The 13,506-nt window shown below is 44.1% G+C and overlaps 2 protein-coding genes across 4 annotated transcripts in view; both read right to left on the reverse strand.

Moving 5' to 3' along the window:
- Window positions 1-5,871, reverse strand: part of LOC309381001 (putative acyl-CoA dehydrogenase 6) — a 48,646-nt gene extending 42,775 nt beyond the window's left edge. The window contains exon 1 of the mRNA XM_081931262.1: window positions 5,575-5,871. Coding sequence (XP_081787388.1) covers window positions 5,575-5,763 — 189 coding nt within the window. The 5' untranslated portion in view covers window positions 5,764-5,871. The remainder of the gene's footprint in view (window positions 1-5,574) is intronic.
- Window positions 5,872-8,885: 3,014 nt separating this feature from the next.
- On the reverse strand, window positions 8,886-13,004 carry LOC309381011 (guanine nucleotide-binding protein G(I)/G(S)/G(O) subunit gamma-11). Of its 3 annotated transcripts, none has more exons than XM_081931285.1 (3): window positions 12,504-13,004; window positions 12,129-12,226; window positions 8,886-9,285 (listed from the first exon to the last, which is right to left on the reverse strand). In XM_081931285.1, the coding sequence occupies exons 2-3, from the start codon at window positions 12,222-12,224 to the stop codon at window positions 9,160-9,162; spliced, it is 222 nt and encodes a 73-aa protein (XP_081787411.1). In that variant the 5' UTR covers window positions 12,225-12,226; window positions 12,504-13,004; the 3' UTR covers window positions 8,886-9,159. The 3 variants fall into 3 exon arrangements, with proteins under 3 accessions (XP_081787411.1, XP_081787410.1, XP_081787412.1); XM_081931284.1 differs by having other exon boundaries at window positions 12,129-12,230; window positions 12,504-13,000; XM_081931286.1 differs by lacking the exon at window positions 12,504-13,004 and adding an exon at window positions 12,458-12,485.
- Window positions 13,005-13,506: the final 502 nt, after the last annotated feature.

The following is a 13,506-nucleotide window of genomic DNA, read 5'->3' on the forward strand; positions in this document are numbered from 1 at the left end:
CACAAGAATGTGTGGTTGTTCATGATTAGTTATTTGCCACAATACAGAATTATACACAATTCCTGTGGCAAAGGTGGTGCTCTCAATCTGGGGGGGGGGGGACGGGGACATGCCTACTGGATCGGCTTCCTTTAGTTGTACAAGGAACAAGACATGGATATGCATGGTTTTTATATTTCATTTCTGTCCAACGTTTCAAATAACAGTTAAGATAAAATAGTAAAGACAGCTGAATACCAATTGCCCTACATCTCTGTTACAAGTTACTTAAAAGGTAAAGGACCCCTGACCGTTAAGTCTACTCGCGAACGACTCATTGGTTGCGGTGCTCATCTCGCTTTACTGGCCGAGGGAGCTGGCATTTTCGTCTGCGGACAGTTTTTCCGGGTCATGTGGCCAGCATGACTAAGCCACTCCTGGCGAACCAGAGCAGCACACAGAAACACCATTTACCTTCCTGCCTGAGGTATTTATCTACTTGCACTTTGACGTGCTTTCGAACTGCTAGGTTGGCAGGAGTTACTTAGTGGGCCTTAATGAAATCTTCCCTTGATCATAAGCCAAGCATGGGGTCATCTGTGCAAGACTTTAAAATCATCTGAGAAAGATTTTAAAATACACAGTCTGGTGACCTTAGTTATTGATTAAAGGTCAGTTTTTAGGTTGCAATGGAAATTAAAAGCAACAACTGTTTTTTTACAAGTCCACTCAAGGTACTACCAAGTGTAGACAGAATTTATTTTCCAGAGTGGTTTAACAATCAATCCTCCTTCCCATAAATCTCTAGGAATTGTATGTCTGTGAGAGGAAGAGAAATCGCTCAACAACTTTCAGCACCCTTAAAAAGCTACATTTCCCAGAATTCTTTTGAGGGAAACTGTGGCTGTTAAAGTAGAATAAGCGTGCTTTAGCTCTAAGATACAGATGTAGCCTAATTAATTAATCCCTTAAGTATTATCCATAACTGTGGTATCCACTTTAGCTCCTGTATATATTAATACGACCAGTATGGTGCTTAATTACATTTTGGGACCTAATAAATAGAGCACATTTGAGTTATTATATTAACAGTGCCTATAATGCCAGCGGGAGACAGCAAGGGAAAGACTTCCTCATAGCCTCATGACAAAATAATTCATGAAGACTGCTCTTTAATTAATGAGGAGAAAGATAGTAGGAGCAAAGAATGAGCAAAGAGCCAGACGTAGTTCTTTAATGATAACAGGGCAATTTTAAAAGCTAATATTAAGATCAATGACTGCCAGAGACAATAGCTATTTTTTCTACTTATATCAATAATCAAGAGGATAATCACTTTAAAAGGATCTTTTAAAAGTAATTTCTTGAATTCACTTCACAATACAGCATGTTTTCATTTATTATAAAGTCTGGGAATAATTCTAATAGAAGGCACTAAAAACTGCTTACAGTACCATCCCTATTCACGTTCAGAACAATGGAAACCAAACCCCTTAAGCTTCCCTTGTCAACCAACAGTATAATCCTACATAAATTTACATGGAAGTAAGTCCCATTAACTTCCAGGTTAAGTGGGCATAGGATTTCCACCTAAATATGCAGGTGCTGCATATTAGATCCTGAAGCTGAGGCTCCAATACTTTGGCCACCTCATGAGAAGAGAAGACTCCCTGGAAAAGACCCTGATGTTGGGAAAGATGGAGGGCACAAGGAGAAGGGGACGAGAGAGGATGAGATGGTTGGACAGTGTTCTTGAAGCTACCAGCATGAGTTTGACCAAACTGCGGGAGGCGGTGGAGGACAGGAGTGCCTGGCGTGCTCTGGTCCATGGGGTCATGAAGAGTTGGACACGACTAAACGACTAAACAAACAAAAATATCTCACTGTTGCCCATCATACACATAAATTAGAGGGAATCACCTGCAACTGCAGTCCTAATCCTAATTTATTAAATGGAAAAAGCAACAGGGCTGTTAGGCCATTGTGTTTAGTCCCTTCAAAAACACAGCATTTCCATACTAAATAGAGAATGAGTACTCTGTTGTAAATCTGACCCAGAGAGTGCCTTGGATACCCACAAAAGCCTGCAGATTTCACCTGCCATAAAACCTCTCCACTTTTTGGGAACTGCTCTGGGGTCTTAGGTTTTCTCTCATAACTTTTACTCTGCAGGACAGGTTCCTTGGGCCTTTCTCCATAAAACTATTTATTTATATTAAAAGTTATATGTTGCTTTCCATTTGTATGATCCTTCAAAAGAGCTAGCAAAATGTAAAAACAATATATAATGAAACACAATCAGATGATCATCATGATGCAGCTGAATAATCTGTTGAAGTACTACAGCAAGCCGGGAATAGAAGATAGTACAGTCTTGATTGCAAGACAGTACATCTATAATGTGGGCACGTAAGAAAACCCAGTGTGGAGTAGTGGTTGGAGTGCTGGACTAGCACCTGGGAGAGCAGGGTTCAAATCCCCACTCAGCCATGAAGCCCACTAGGTGACCTTGGGCCAAATCACTGTCTCTTTGCCAAACCTACCTCACAGGGTTGTTGCAAGGATAAAGTGAAGAGAGGGAGAAGTTTGTATACCACTTTGAGCTCTTACGAGGAAAGGCAGGGTATAAATGTGGTGTCTTTTTAAGCCTCCCAGGCCAGAGGGTTCCATCCCCTCAGTCCCACAGCCACCCACCACCCATCAAAAAGGCCCCTTTTCATGCGACAGTCAATTGTTCACAGGCTTATGAGCCTGCTATCGTCAAACATGTCACAGCAATTCCTTCAAATACCACAAGCTCGTGTATCTAAATCTTTTCCACACAGTGTGATTGGGTCTAAGAAGGACGTAAAATGTACTTGCATGTATTGTGCCTTTGTTGTGATTGAGGTGACGGGGAAGGGAAAAACAGAGCAACGTCATTCCTTCCCCAGCCATTTTAGCTCAGTCCCATCTATGTGAATCATGTCACACATTTATGGAATCACCAGAAACAAAGTGAACTAAAGCAACTCCTACCATGTCCAGTCTTGCTTTATCTCTTTCTAGGGGAAGTTCAAATACTGGATTCCGTCACTTAACCAGAATACATGTTCTAATTGGACACACCAGAGTTTTAAACTTCACTGACTTTCTCAAAGATTAACATTGTTGACTTGGCTTCTCAAAGATAATAATGCTAGCAGATCATCTCCCCTTTCTTCTTCATCTTCTTTTGGAATCTAAAATACTTTTCGATTCTTTCATTTAGCAGAGAAGCACAATCAAAGTAAGATTGCAGAGCACCTTCTCTCTCAGTTTGCAAGGGCAGGGAAGATAAGACAAGAGGACAATGGTTTCGGCCAATAGTAGTAATAAACATCCCTTGTGTTTCACTAATGTCCACAGGAAGGTTCTAAGAGGCAAGCCAAAAAAAGTATTTATTGTGGCCAAAGTATTATTGAAGCAGAAAGTTCAGACATGTGTTCTGTGACCTGCCTCTGGCACAATTAAGAGTTTCTTTCCCTCCACAGAGAGGCTGAAGTATTGTAGTTTAGTCAGAAAAGGATACAGTGGCCTGTTTCACATATCATAGTAAGCCAAACCATGGCTCACTGGGACTACGCAGGTTCCCAGAGAGAAGTTCAAAGCTGCTCTGCTCCTACCTGGTCTGTTTTCTTTCTTCTTCTTTTTTAACTTCTGCATTGCACTGAGCTAAGCCAAGGTTTGGCTCAGTATGCTGTCCAAACCTGGGCTTGTGCTTAAGCTCCCTAACCACAAGCCATAGCCAAGGTTTCTGGAGCATGCCAACACCTCCCTCTTGCACCTCAATAGCTGCAGAAGAAGTCTGAGATCTGCTGTCCTAGATATCCTGAAAAAATCTCTAGTCTTGCATGCTTGCTGAAAGGCTTGCAAGAAGTGAAGGAAGCTAAATGATTACCCTGGCTCGTGCACTGGTCAAAAGTACAGTATACCTGAGGAAAGACAACATGAAACAGAACTATTCCTGTAAAGTTTTTACACTTGGCGAAAGAGACCAAGATTCCATCATATCCAGATAAGCATCAGCAATATTTGCATGTTCCCAGGCAGCAGTAATGCATGTATTGGTATAATCCAGTGTCCCCAGGCAGGATACCTACAGTTCCTACTCAGAATAAATAGAGCACCAGAATGTTTAATCATAAGCAAAGATCCTCAGTCCATAAGTCTTACCTCCCTCACCTTTTATTTTAAAACAAGCAACACTAGTGCTTAGGCAGAAAGATAGTAGATTTGTGGCTGCCTCCTTACAAACCAATCCTATACATGTCAGCTCAGAAGTCCCAATGACTTCAAGGGAACTTCCTCCCAAAGTTAGTATAGGATCGCAGCCTTACAATGCTAAAAATACTGCAGTGTACATCCAGTCATACAGGAACACATTACTGAGCTAAAATACTATTCCCCAACCTTTTGAAAGTATTAGGAAACAAAAAAAATTTAATAACTGCAAATGCTTGACATATTAGTTAATACTATTTGATGAAATGATGTAATGTTCTTGTAGATTATAATGAAAACGAATCCCAAAGCACGCCCTGGGCTCAGTAATCAGGGTGGTGCAGTTTCTCCTTTGAGCCACAACTATTATCCCAATTGTTTCTAATCCCATCTACAAATTATGCCAGTACTGGATCAGCTACTCAGAATGCTGGCAGTAGGAACATATTTCTCCAGCATTGCATTTTCAGTTACCCCAGCTAGTGACCCTTTGTCTCATAGTTCTGGACCTTGCACCAGAGCCCGGCTGCTTCCACGCCTAGGTCCACAGTTTGCTTTGTTTTTAAAGAGTGTCTGTGTGGCACTGTGAATAAAGCATCGCTAACTCATGTTATCCCTTTTCAGCTTCAGGACTTTCTTTTTCTTTTTCAGAACTCAAAGCCCAGCTTAAAAACTCAATAAAACACCTGTGCAATTTCCCTATGTGTAGATAGCCTGTTGTGCTACTATCCTGCGCTATGGAGATTGTTCTAGCCAATGTGGGGACCTCCAAAAGTTGCTGGACTACAATTCCCATCATCCCTGGTTCTTGACCATGTTGGCTGGGCCTGATGGAAGCTAAGAGCGGAGGCTGCCAGGACAGGAGAAAAGCCCCACTGCTTTCACGGCACCAAATGGGAGTCTGCAGCCGGTGACAGTAAAACCACATCAGCACCATAGAAAGCACCATGATTAGTCATGTAGCCCCCAAGGAATCCTGGGAAATGTAGTCTGTTAATGGAGCATTGCTAGGAGTCCCCTGATCCTATCCCAGAACTACAACACCCAGGGTTCCCTAGGAAGAAAGATTAACTGTTAAACCACTCTGGGAATTGTAGTTCTCCCAGAACAGGGTTTCTCCTAAGAACTCTCGGGACCCTGTACAAACTACATCTCCCAGAATTCTTTGGGTGGGTGGGGAAGCAGGAACTGGTTTAAAGCGGTACCGTGTTGTTTTCAATGCGCGGTCTGGATGCGGCCTTGAACTCAAAAGGCACCGCGGCTGCGGATTCCAGCGCCCAATTCACTGCACACAAAAAACAACAAGAAGAGGCGAGGCGGGCGGTGAGGCCGAGGCGCCCCGGCCCGCAATACCTTTCTCAGAGACTCCCTCAAGGCGAAATGCTCCTGCGTGTATATTAGGTGGTCTCCGGAGGGGGACCCGGCCACGGCGGCAGCGCTGCTGCTCCGGCTGCGAGGAGAGCTTCCTTGCGCCCCGCGCAAGAGGAGCAGCAACTTGGCTCCCTCTTTGCGTCTCGGCGCAAAAGCCCAGCGCAAAGCCATGTTCGACAGGGCAGCTAAAGAGCATGCGCGGGCCCTGCGGCCGGGAAGGACGGAACGAAGCTGGGCCGCCTCTGCAAACGCCTCTCCGACCTTCGCCTCGGCTGCCGCGAATGCGCTTTCCGTCGCTTGGGAAAAGGCTTCGCGGGCGGCCCCTGAGCAGGAGCCGCGTCAGCTCCAGGGACCGTCGTCGCACCCTTAAGGTGGAGCCTTCCCTTTGCAGGTCCCTGCAAATAAACAACAGCGAAAGCTGCAAACAGTATAGTTTACTCATTCACAAGCGCTTGAGTCGCTTAGTAAACTCAAGCAGCATTTCTGAAGCAGAAAAGCCTGTTTTCCTTGTCTGGCAATGCAGGCATTGGGGGTGGGGGGAGTGATATTGTGTTGTTTTTATTTTGATTATAGATTTTTTGATTTTATATTTTTTGATCTTGTTCTGTGAACCGCCCTGAGACCTCCAGGTATTGGGCGGCATATAAATTCAATTAATAATAATAACAACATGGACTGCCAATGGTGTGTCTCAGCAGCTTCTTATGCGATCTGGAGGCATCTTGGAAGAGGTATTCCCTCCTGCGTAAGAAAGGGAACAGAGAGAATCCCTGTGTTGTGCTTGCTAGCTGCCGTTTTTTTTTTTATAAGTACGTACAATGAGATAGTAAGTATATCAAGTTTGTATAAGTCTATTAAAAGTACATATTTTCTTTAGAAATCTCCAATTCCATACCTCTACATCTTTAGGCTGCAATTCCTTACTTACCTGGGAGGATGTTCCATTGAATTCGATGGGGCTTATTGGGAAGGACGGTGGCTCAATGGCAGAGAACCTACTTTGCAAGCGGAAAGTCCCACGTTCAGCCCCACTGGCCAGCAAAGGCTCCCTGTCTGAAATCCTAGAGCCGCTGCCTGTCTGTGTAGACAATACTGAGCTAGATGCACTGGTAATCTGGTTCAATATGATCTTAGCTGTTAATACGTTAAATTTCTGGTTAATTTTAAAATTAACTAAATTTTCAATCGTGGTCTGGGGAGAATTGAGACATAAAGTAGAGTAGACATAAAGCCTACTCAAGTTCAGTAAAAGCCCCACTGCCTTAAATGGCTCCAGTAGCAGTTGGTGGGGTGGCACAGGCAGGACAGGGTTGCTGACCTGCCTTCCCAACACAGCAGCACGGCTGGCTTCTGAGAGGGAGAGGCACAAGGTGCAGGGAGCAAGGTGACTGGAGATAATGGAAGTTGTGGTTCAAAAAGATATGGGTTCCCAAGGTTGAAGAATACTGCCCTAAGCTGAGGTTTGAGTGTTTAGGGTCCTGGGAAGAGCCTTCTCCACGGTGGCACCTACTGTCTCAGGGGTGGGGGAGTTTTGGTCCTCTAGGTGCTGTGGAACTTCACCTCCCATCAACTGAAGCCAGCATGGCCAATTGTTGAGGCTGATAGTTGTAGGGAAGGGCCATGGTTCAGTGGTAGAGCAGCTACCTTGTAAGCAGAAGCTCCCAGGTTCAATCCCCGGCATCTCCCAGATAGGATTGGAAGAGACTCCTGCTTGAAATCCTGGAGAGTTTCTGCCAGTCAGTGTATACAATACTGAACTAGATGGACCAGTGGTCTCTCTTCATATGAGGCAGCTTCCTCTGTTCCAACAACACACAGAGGGCCAAAGGCTCCCCAGCCCTGCACTATGTAGAATGAACTCCTAGTGGAGATCAGGCAGTCAGTAATGGTGTGATATTTCCTACCCTGGCATTTCCTAACTCTTCAGAACAGTTTTTGCTGGTTTGATTACTGTGGTTATTGCAGCCGTGCTATTGTATAGTTTGTTTACCAGATTTCAATTGCTTTTTGTTGGTTTGGTTTTAATCGGATTTTGGATCGCCTGTTGTGAACTGCTTTAATATATTTTTTTCTAAACAAAAAGCAGTAGATAAGGGTTTTTTAATAAACGAATAAAGCCGATTTAATCTGAAGTACATTGTTTGCAGCAGTCCAGGGTCGTGGAGGCTTGAAGACCTGTGACAGTTTCTACAGCTGGGGTCCTGACTCCTGTGTCTTAGAGTTACTCTGTTAGTGTAGAAGGCAAGCTTTTTAGCCACTGAGAAAAGGCCTTCTTACCCTTTGTGCTGATTGGAGCCAATCAGAGTGAAAGGTGGTCAGTCAGCCATTGAGGATTGGCTTCTAGGGTCACTTTAGAGAAAGCACACGGGAAGAACGTTGAGGAGTTGCTGTTCTGTAGCTCCAAAGCTTAAGCGTTTAGGAACACTGAAACCAGGTGCCTCAGTTTCAAGGCAATAGTGTGCAGGTTCTGTTATATACAATGGAACTTCAAGGGAAATGCAACTTAAGTCACTCTGAAAGAAGATATTGGAGCAATCTGAATCATTTGCCCACGTATGTGCATAGAAAATTGGATCTAGTTGAAAGCAGCATGTGGAGATCTGCACTAATTATAGCAATGCATCCATTATTATTATTATTATTATTATTATTATTATTATTATTATTATTGGGTAAATATAATCTTAGAATGTTCTTGTTTTATTATTACTGTTTATTAAATTTCTATACTGCCCTTCATCTGAAGTTCATTCACAGGGCAGTTTACAGTATAAAAACATTAAAAGGTTGTACAGTGGTACCTCGGGTTAAGTACTTAATTCGTTCCGGAGGTCCGTTCTTAACCTGAAACTGTTCTTAACCTGAAGCACCACTTTAGCTAATGGGGCCTCTTGCTGCCGCTGCGCCGCCAGAGCATGATTTCTGTTCTCATCCTGAAGCAAAGTTCTTAACCTGAAGCACTATTTCTGGGTTAGCAGAGTCTGTAACCTGAAGCGTATGTAACCTGAGGTACCACTGTATAATCTTAGAAGGGTGGGAGCGAGGGGGGGCATGGCTGTGACTACAATGAGGAGCCCCTGCACTTCTGAATTTGCCACCACACTACTGCAGCTGACCAAAAAACTAAAACCCTCGCATAATCATTGTACTTCACCAGATGTAAATGAACCCCTATTTTTATTATAACAGTGCTATCATGGTTTTCTAACGGTTACAGTTCTATTTTCTGCAAGGAAAAAAAGAAGCCTTTCACCATGCATCTTAGCATTCTCTTTACCAAAATAACACTGTAGTTGATTGTTCAAATAGATTTCTTTTATTACTCAAATCAGCATGTGCAGGAAATTAAAAGAACAGGAAGCAGCCTCTAGAACCTTATTTAGGGATACAGTAAGCAAGAATCTGCTTCATGGAATAAAAATATAAGCAGGCATTTTCTGTTTTCTTTAAAAATAAAAAAAGATTATCACTGTCTATTTGTTCAGTAAGGACTCCTGGAACTTAAATCTGGCTAGTTATGCTAGGATGCTTTTTATTCCACTTTCAATATTGCTTAACCATCTTCGTCTAAGCAATAACACATCCTCCTTTTTCTTTGAAAGGGTTCCTGTCTTCAGGAATGCCTTTAACCAGAGGGTCTTCTCCAGATCTTTCTTCAATGTAATTTTTAATTTCTTCAGAACATTTGGAAACCTTCAAAAAGAGAGAGCGAAAGAAATCTAAATACAGGGGTCGTTTTGGAAGGCAAGAAAATAGTGATACACAAACACTACACATATGAATTAATGATAAACACCAGAAATAAAATTTGCAAGTTGCTATGTATAAATATTTTTTCCTGCAACTTGTGTTATTTAACAAAATTTGTATAACTGTAAGTGAAACCTCTAGGCAGTTTACAAAGAACATGACATATACATTAAATCTGTTTTTTTAAAAAGCAAGTGTATAAAGATGCAAAATGAATATAACAGCAGTTTAAAGTGTACATTATGATATTGCATATGAAAATATACATTGCATGTGAAAACGTGTTAAGTAGTAGGAATACAGGCAACTCCTGGTTTAGGTGTGTCCGAATAACATGTGCATGGCGCCAAACCCATAAGTAGCTCCAAAACTCCACAAAAAGGGGTGGAGCAGACGTATGTGCACTCGTGACAACGCATGTGGGGTCTGGGATGGAACCCCCACACAAAATGAGGATTGCCTGTATTCTGTACCATCAATTTGTTTTATATTTGCTATGTTAAAAAAAAACAAAAAACAACCCTCACACCCGCCTGGAGAGGAAGGGCAGGATATGAATTCAGTATATTATAAATAAAAATAAGAAACTAGTATCCTCTGGGAGGGCACAGGTTCCCCATCCCTCGTCCACTGGGCTATGGCTGGATATTAGTGAAAAATAACGGTACCACCTACCCTGCCACTGGATGAAAACGTAGTTTCTTGCAATTATTTTGAGTATCTCCACTTCTCTACAAGATTTGCCAGGAGAGGCAAATCTGTCCAGATTTCTGGAAATAATCATGGAAACACTTCATGCCCAATTTGTTCCCCCACCCCAGTCATCCGGCCATTTCTTCCTTACTATATTGCATACCTCGGCTCCCTGAAGTCTTGTACTAAAGCAGTAAAAAGCCCCAAATTTAGCCCTCTGCTTGCCTACCCCATAATTAGCCTCTTCACGCTTCTCCCCTTTCCTTGTAATTGCAGCTTCCACTCTAATTCAGGCTGTGTCATCAGTTCTGCAGCTGATGTCAATAGGCATTCCCTCGTGTGTCAGTGATTCCCAAATTGTGGTTGTTTTTGGGAAGAGGGGGCCAGGCCAGGCAGAAGCAGCCCAAGACATTTTGTACCCAAGAGACAGAAAATCCAGATAGTCCTATACTCCTTTCACAGTTGTACATATGATAGATTAAATCAGGAATGGGGTGGAACAGAAATAAAGGCAGAAGTACTAAGAAGTTCTGATCTAGACATAATAAAAGCGCTCATGAAACTTCATCAGCATTTTAGTGTCAGCTTCTAATATACACATGTTTCTAGGCAATCTGCACGTTTTTACAGAGTGCTTTTCCTTAGTATAGTAGATTTTTGTACGTTATTTTCACTCGTATGTGCATTTATATGCACACTTTACCTCAATGCATGCATTTTTGCATACGTTAGGTAAAGGTAAAGGTAAAGGTACCCCTGCCCGTACGGGCCAGTCTTGACAGACTCTGGGGTTGTGCGCCCATCTCACTTAAGAGGCCAGGGGCCAGCGCTGTCCGGAGACACTTCCGGGTCACGTGGCCAGCGTGACATCGCTGCTCTGGCGAGCCAGAGCCGCACACGGAAACGCCGTTTACCTTCCCGCTGGTAAGCGGTCCCTATTTATCTACTTGCACCCAGAGGTGCTTTCGAACTGCTAGGTTGGCAGGCGCTGGGACCGAGCAGCGGGAGCGCACCCCGCCGCAGGGATTCGAACCGCCGACCTTTTGATCGGCAAGTCCTAGGCGCTGAGGCTTTAACCCACAGCGCCACCTGCGTCCCCACGTTACTTGGCTGAATAATTAGAATTGTAGAGTTGAAAGGGACCCCAAGGGTCATTTAGCCCAACCCCCGGCAATGCATGATAGGACAGGTTCTCGACTAACTTTCTACCTCACATGCTAGCCCCCTGTGTGTAGTCTGGAGAGACGGCCCTATCATTAGGCGAAATGAGGAAGCTATCTCAGGTGAGAGATGCATTGCAAAATTCAGCAAACTGCACCTTTCGAAGGATGGTTTGTTCCATTTCCCTTACTGTTTTGTAAAGTGTGGATTAGGTAGGGGTCACCTGCACATGTGAACTGTATTGAATTTCTCTCCCCCCCCCCCAAAGACCTGCTGTTAGTCAATCACATTGTTAATCACTTGGTTCGATCACACGCCCTTGCCTGGCAATAATTGCTGGGGATCCCTGGCATATCCTGGTAGGGCCAACTAGTCTGAAACCCTGAGTAGCTTCTGCCAGTCGTATAAAATCATGGAATTATAGAGCTGGAAGGCTCATCTAATCCAAACCCCTGCAATGCAGAAATATCAGATCTAAATAATCCATTGGTCTGACTCTGTATAAGGCAGCTTCATGTGCTCATATGGATTTCACATGTGTACCTTTTGAGCACAATCTGGCTAGAGTAATCTTTCCCCACAATGGAATACAATTCAGATCATGTATCCCTACCTGTGTCCCTTATGTATCGGGGAGAGATGGTTGTATTTTGTTTTGATTTTACCCGAGTCTAGAAAAATCAATCAATCCCTTCCTCCCTTTCACACACCCCTCCTTTCAATCTGGGCCTCCTTTTGAGGCCCCTTTAATGATCCTAGGCAGTCAAATTGCCAAACTGCTTTGTAACCAGCAAGCTGCAGACATGCACAGAAGGCCTCTTCCAAACAAACAGGCCGGTGCTTTGATCCGCCTGCCACTGAAAACAGGAGCTGTTCCAACCAACAGCTAGGCTCCCCAGATATAATAAAGAAAGAAACCACACAGCACTCACCGGCTGCCGTTCCAGCTTGACTTCTTTCCGGAGCTGTTCCACTTCCATTTTCAGTTTATCCTTCTCACTCAGATCCTCTATATTGATTGCTGGCATTGCTGGCTTAAAGCAGGGAGAGAGGCAGAGGGAGAAAGAGAGTTAAATGAGGTTGAGAGGTGCAGCTGAGTGTATAAGATGCCCTCCCCACCCCGGTGGTGCCATGGGGGGGGGGGTTGGACTTTAGGGCAGAGGTCCATGGCCCCTCTCACCAAAATGAGCAGGAACACAGCAGGAATGAGTGAACTAAAAAGCAGGGGCACAAGATCATTAAGTCCGGCGTCTAAAGTTACCTAATTATGTCACTGCCCTCTCCTTTTCTCCCCAGAAAATCCTTACCTCCTCTTTGTGAGTTTGTCCCGGTTTCTCTGTAGCAGCGGCAGCGTCAACTTCCTGTTCAGCCAACTTTCTTGCCAGGCTCTTTGAGCTCCTAGTAACTACTTTCAGGATTTTAATTCATCAGCAGAATCCGTCCTAATCTGATTAAACTGCACAGTTTGACCTCTCTCTGTGGCTCTGGCTCTCTCTCTAGTTTTCACTCCTTCAAACCAAAAAGAAGCATTACACATACATGGAAAACCATCCTTCGCTCCTCTGTCTCCAGGCCATCCCCAAATTTCCCTAACATTTCCCTAACATCACACAAGGCGGGGGGGGGGGACCCCAGCTCTCTTGCTACCTAGAAAGACTCTTGGGCCCCAGGAGAGGGGAAGAATAGAGGTCAGGGAATTTCACAGAGAAATCCCCTTGGATAATTTTTTTATATGGGATTATTAACACACCTGGAGGCTGTAAGCTCTCAAGTGTGCATGAAGAGAGACTGCGGAGCTGGGGGGGGGGGCGGAGAGGAGGATGGGAGGAGGGAAACTCTGAGAGACAGGATGTGTGCTTCGGCTTTCTCTACAATGGAAAACGCCAGCCATGCTGAGCACTCCAGAGGAAACAGGTTTGCTAAGGAAATGTCTGGCCCTTTCTGCCTGCCTGAAACAATAGGGTGGCTTGGAAAGCAGCATGGGAAAATAGAAAAGGCAAACCTATAGAGGGAGGAAACACTATTAGAGTGGTCCTTCTCCCCACCCCAAGGGAAACAGGGGAACACCCTAGCAACAGCTTGTTTATTTACATATATTAGGCTGCAAATCTATTTTGGCTGTGCATGCCTATATGCAGTGGGGTGTAATTACCTCTGGGTATTCTTTATTTCATTCCCTTCTTGTGAGGCATCTTGAAGCAATTGACTATAAGAAAACCAACAAGCTGGGTTTGATGGGAGCTGGAGTCCATTAACCTTTGGAGCGCCACAATCTCCGCTCCCCGGGCCTAAAGTCTCTCTCTTTTTTTT

Source organism: Podarcis melisellensis, assembly GCF_964234715.1.
Source record: "Podarcis melisellensis genome assembly, chromosome: 12".
In the NCBI taxonomy this organism is placed as follows: Eukaryota; Metazoa; Chordata; class Lepidosauria; order Squamata; family Lacertidae; genus Podarcis; species Podarcis melisellensis.